The following is a 6,000-nucleotide window of genomic DNA, read 5'->3' as shown; positions in this document are numbered from 1 at the left end:
TACAATCAATACAACTTAATCTAAATCATCTAATTAGATTTGATGAATATGTGATTTCATAAAAGTTTTGATTGTTTCCTAATATAAAGTATTAATCATAATTAATGAACATTAGTCATCTTCTATAAATATTCAAATCATAATAAATAAATGAACTTTTATCATTTTTATAAATATCTCAATTGATTGGGTTGTACAAATGGACATGACATTTGAAATATACCCTATATATATAGACTTGGGATCATGTGAGACCAATGGTTTTTCGTGAGACCCGTAAGACCAATTCTCAACCCTTGGATTAGATTTACAATCGTCAGATCTGAACAATATAAACGCCACGAGACTTCTCAATAATTACAAAATTGTCACCTTGCAACTTTAGACCATTAGATCATTAGCTTATAAAGTTGATCAATGAACATGAATTGGTCTTACGGGTCTCACGAAAAACTCTTGGTTTCACGCGAACCCAACCCATATATATATTGTATAAAATTTTATATAACGTTTGTAGAGTTTATGTTTGTATTTATTTTTAGCTATATGTATAGTATACATGTTAGCAAAAGAGATTTACCACCAATTGATGATGGCAATAATCTAAAAGGATAAATTTATTGAAATCTTTTTGCAGTAACAACAAATAAATGTGCCGAAGAATATAAATGATATCGATGGATACTTAGTTGACGAATCTATCAATCTAAATACTCATTTATTTGATATTTTTACTTTGATGCAAATAAAATGCTAATAGTTAGAGGATTTCACTAAAATAACGTTAGGTTTATAGGACAATTAAAATGTCTAAACGTTTTAATATGCTACTTTATAAGACTTAAATTTATAGGACGAAACAAAAAAATGGCATATTTAAAAGTGTTACAAAGTGTTCGCTTTTGGTATTTTAACAAGTTTTTACGACGCTTTTAAAATAAATTGTCATGATAGTTATTTTATACGACACTATTTAAAAAAAATGTAATATAAACACAAGTGCCCTATAAATAGACGAATTTGTAGAACTTCTCAAAATTGTTCTATAAAATAGTTAATATGACACTTGATTTAAAAACGACGTAAAAAACTTGTTGAAAGGCCAAAAAGAGTTTTGTAAAACTATAGTAACACTTTATAGTTTTGTTTTATAAACTCAACTCCTATGACTATTTCATTCAACAATTTAGCAGTTACAGATGCCGTTAAAGCCCATTGGGCCGAAGATTTGTAGTGTTATAATATATTAATAGCAGCATAAGACAACGGACCTTATCAATAAACTACCTACCTCCTCCAAATTCCAATCCAATTTTCGACTATAGTCAAAATCAATGAACCCCAATCCTTATCCTAATTCCAGTTACATCAATGGTGTACCCATCAAAGACAAAGAAGCCGGAGCCGCCGTTGTGGAAATGGAAGGGGTTAAAGCTCACCACCAATGCTGAAAAGACTTACTCCATTTCCGATTTCCTCCACGAAAACACTTCTAAACTAGAAGAAGCCGTCCTGGGTCCAGGAGCCGGTGCAGGGGTCGGCTGCGGCGCTGGAGTGGGAATAGGGCTGGTCGGCGGCGTGGGGTTTGGGGGTTCCGACTGGAATCATGTAAGGATGGCGTTTGGATTTGGTATCGGATGCGGCGTTGGAGTAGGGTTTGGGTATGGGCAGGGGTTCGGGTTCGGATCTAGTTGGGCAAATCTGAAATCCCGGATAGTAAAACCGCATTCAGATTCGAATAAGCGATTGTTAATTCAGCTCTGATTCATACAGCTGTTGATTTTGTTTCCAATTGTGTAATTTCGTATTTTGATGAATCAAAGAGAACTTTTACCTTGCCTCGATTTTATAAATGATTATTGACTGTTTATGGGGTGTTTGGGATTGTTTTTAAAAATAATTTATTGACTTATTTCGGTGTGCCACCGGTGATAAACATTTTTGAGTGGGATAAACAACTTATACTTGTGTCAAACTGATAATAAACAGTTTTTAAATAAGTTAAACTCTTCTAACTTATAATAAGTTGATAAGTACTTTTATAAAAAAAAACATAAGTTATTTCAAATAAGCAATCACAACTTAACTGGACTCACTGTATATTAACTATTTGGTAAGTTACACATCACTCTTTGATATTATACTATCTTTAACCATATACAAAATGTTTGTTATAAAAATAGCTTTACGTAGAAAGCCAAGTTTTTTTCAAACATCAATTAAAAAAATATACTCTTTCCATTTATTAAAAAACCTCTTAAACAAAAAAAATTCTAATCTACACCAACAGACCAATTCATACAAAATTTTATCCATACAAAACTTAATGGAAAAAGTCCAAAAAGCCCAAGCAATTTTTTCATTTTGAATTGGTTTACTCCCTAAATGTTTTTGAATAAATTTAAACTTTCTTGTTTTAAATAGTTTAGTTCTTAAAACCTTTTTTAAACAAAAAAATGAGCATTAAACTTTCTTATTTTAAATGACTAAAAGAATACTCGCATAATGCAACGATATACATTTCGATTTTAATGTTTTGTGTTTTTTTGTCTCAGTCGATGTTATAATACGACTTTATATGATTTTGAGAAAACAATAATGTTTTTATTTTTAAATAAGATATAAATATGAAAACATCATAAAGAATTGAAAAAAAAATAGATATTAGTATCAAACTAACTATTTAAAATTTCTTTTTTATCTATTTCTTGAATACATTTTTCTATTTTTCGTTTAATATTTTTTTATAAAGATACTAATTAAATATTTTGTTATAATTCAATGATTATCTTAATAATATTTTAAATTTTTTATATTTAAAATGAGATGTTTATCCTCTCGATTATATTTATTTGCAGTTAGTTACACGAAATCAAAAATGAAGCTTTCATAAGTTGTACTTACGTACAATTTACTTGTAATATTGAATTTCAAGTAATATGCATCAATAAACAATAATTCATATATAAAATGATTTTTAAGAGTTTTTATCAAATGCTTTATTATATAGTATAGATTAAGATCTTGAATTTTTTTAAATAAATAAATTATCAAACTTTTAAAATTTGGTTAGTTACATTCTTTTAACAAAAAAAAACCTACCTGAAATCGTCTAGGAAGTTTTAAAGTAAAAAAACTTAAATCGGTCTTACCATTCCTAACCCTACGTCATTCAAACCCCTAATTGCCTTATCATCGTTTGCTCTCTATCACCGCTCATCACCAATGTTGGCCCCTGCCATCGACTTCACTATTTTTTATGGTTTTTTTTGTTTTGTGGTCCTCTTCTTTTTTATATGTCTATGTATGTTTCATTAATTGTTGTGAATAAGGAGAATTGAAAGAAAAAAAAAACAGATCAAAAAAAGAGAGATTTATGGTAGGGGACAACAGTGGATATCGACTATAGGGGACTAAACCATTCAAAAAAAAAGTTTAGCGACTAAATCATTTTAAATGAAAAGTTAATTGGTTATTCTAAACTTTCTTTAGCTTCCTTTTACCATTTTTTTTTTTTTTACCTTGTTAGTATGGTAAATTGCATGAAGATATAAAGTACTTTCATTTGATTCTTATTTTAGGTAATGTACTTTTAAAACCTTTATTTTGGTACTTGAGATGTGATATCCCAAACTTGCAAGTATCTAGTTAACCGGTTTAATAGGTTACCATGATGGATGTGACCGATAATATAACATGTCACTCAATATTAATTATTGATGTGGCAAATGATATAGTTTTTTTTTTTTTTACATAAAATTGGTTTTAAATGTTTATATTAGATTTGTAGTAATTGTATTTTAAATTCTAAAAACATAAACTACAAGGATATGAATAGCATGAACATTCAACCACGTACACAATCAGATTCAAAATAACAAGTTCACAATCACTTCCGTCTCGTCAATGTAGTCTTTGCCGTCTGCTTTATTTCTTCTATTCTTCTTCTTATTTTGGAACTCATCATGCTCGCAATCGACCAGAGCTTGAATTGGTTTCGCCGGAATCGAGATGCCTAATCATTCAAACTTTAATGGGGTCTCATCTTCTTCTTCTTCAGATTGCGACTTCTTCTTGCCGGAGAAAACCGAAACATCACGAGAGATTTGGCCATCGAGAATTCTTCTCGACAGTATCACGGTGATTCTGTTTACAAGGGTTGAAGTGGGTTTCATGTACTCGTTCATGAGGATTTAAGATGATACATTGGTGGCGTATATAATGGGAAATTAGGGTTTTCGAGATGGTTTGTTGTTAGCTTTTTTTAAGACGAACATAAATAAAATTGTAGTAAAAAATGAAAAAGAAATTTATATAAATAAAAAAAATCACTTTTATTTATTAATTTATTAATATTTGCTCACTCATGTGAATAATTGATAATTTTGTTTAAAAATATTTGTTATTATAAAAAAAATATTTTTTAGAATTATTTTTCATTAAGAAAAATCTCACACAAATCATTTTAAAAAATGTAAACTTAAAAAATAATTAGATCAATTTTTTTGTATATTAAAAAAACTTTTTTGTCTTTTCGTAAAGAATTCATAAATTTTACATTTAAAAATTAATGATGTGGAATAATTTTGTTTAGTTGGCATTTAAAATATAAAATAGTTAATGACACGTCACTGATAACCTGATACGAATCAGCATTTTCAGGTCATCAGATAAATTAGATACCTAAATGTTTGAGACGTTCCATCTTAGCTACCAACATTTTGAAACTTGAAAATATCATTATCCCAAATATGAATTAGAACAAAGTACGTTACATGTTCATGCAATTTGCCCTATTAGTGTACATCAAAATCCACCATTTATAGATCGGTACACCTTGCCCGAAGAAACCCAAGCTACACCTATGCCCAGTCTTAGGGGGTGTTTGGGATTGCTTATTTGAAACAACTTATGCTTTTCTACAAAAGCATTTATCAACTTATTATAAGTCACAGTAGTTTAACTTTTTCAAAAACTCCTTATTACCAGTTTGACACCGGTATAAGTTGTTTATCCAAATACTCAAAAGTGTTTATTACGAGTGTCACACGGAATAAGTCAATAAGTTATTTTTATAAGCAATCCCAAACACCCCCTTAAAATCTGATGACGCCACCTTTTTTCCATGCCCGATTAAAGCACAACTTAAAAAAGCCTAATATTATTAGTCTTTCTTATCATCAGATATATATTGTGAAACTCTGTCCTTTTTATGACTTGTCATTTCATGCCCACCAGTGTCCATAACTATGCCACCAGCATAGGTATATTATGTCCCTATAATTATGCCCTCGATGTCATGAGTTTATATGTCGATAAAAATATTTTCGAACATCAAGTACAAAATTGTGCTATTCAACTTTGTATGAAAACCTAAAGATATTTATCATGCAATGTCATGTCAGACCACATCTGGAATGAATAGAAACCCTTTTCTTTTCAGAAACATATAGATATAGAAATATTATAACTAGTCTCTTGTTGTTATCATATTTCATTTATTCGTCAACAGTTATCAAAAAGTATAAAGATAAGTCGAATCATGAATTTAGGACGAAATCTTAATTTGTACACATTTAACTGTTCAAATGTTTGAAATTTATCGACCATAATTATCCATTCCAAATTATATTAGTCAATCAATAGATGTTATTTGTAAGTTTAATCAAAAGTGTAGCATTGTTATAATAAGTCCTTGTATTTCATGTCTCAACATATTAATCATAACATGACACAACAAAAGTAATGGGTACAAAATTACAATATCTACCTAAGAGTGAATCAAATTTTATAACTTCTATCTTTCTCAATTATTTGGTTTGTATGGATTAAGAGACCTGGATATAATTGAAACTTGTACACAAAAATACATGTATACGTATATACATAGATTTGGGATCACGTATTAACATATTATTCTTGTGAGACCCTTGATACCATTTTTTTACATTTGAAATTTCATAATGTTTTGTTGTGAAGTTTAAAATATAAAAAAGTGGT

At 29.1% G+C, this 6,000-nt stretch overlaps 1 protein-coding gene across 1 annotated transcript; it reads left to right on the top strand.

Annotated features, from left to right (window-relative positions):
• The first annotated feature begins 1,371 nt into the window (after window positions 1-1,371).
• On the top strand, window positions 1,372-1,764 carry LOC112513000 (keratin, type II cytoskeletal 68 kDa, component IB). The gene has a single exon (XM_025119123.1). The coding sequence runs from the start codon at window positions 1,372-1,374 to the stop codon at window positions 1,762-1,764; it is 393 nt and encodes a 130-aa protein (XP_024974891.1).
• The last annotated feature ends 4,236 nt before the right edge of the window (window positions 1,765-6,000 follow it).

This window comes from Cynara cardunculus (genome assembly GCF_001531365.2).
Source record: "Cynara cardunculus var. scolymus isolate 2C chromosome LG 5, CcrdV1, whole genome shotgun sequence".
NCBI lineage: Eukaryota > Viridiplantae > Streptophyta > Magnoliopsida > Asterales > Asteraceae > Cynara > Cynara cardunculus.
This window is presented reverse-complemented; position numbering and strand designations above follow the sequence as displayed.

Bases quoted from the DNA above. Each gene is read 5' to 3' on its own strand.
- LOC112513000 (XM_025119123.1), top strand. From the start codon at position 1,372: ATGGTGTACCCATCAAAGACAAAGAAGCCGGAGCCGCCGTTGTGGAAA.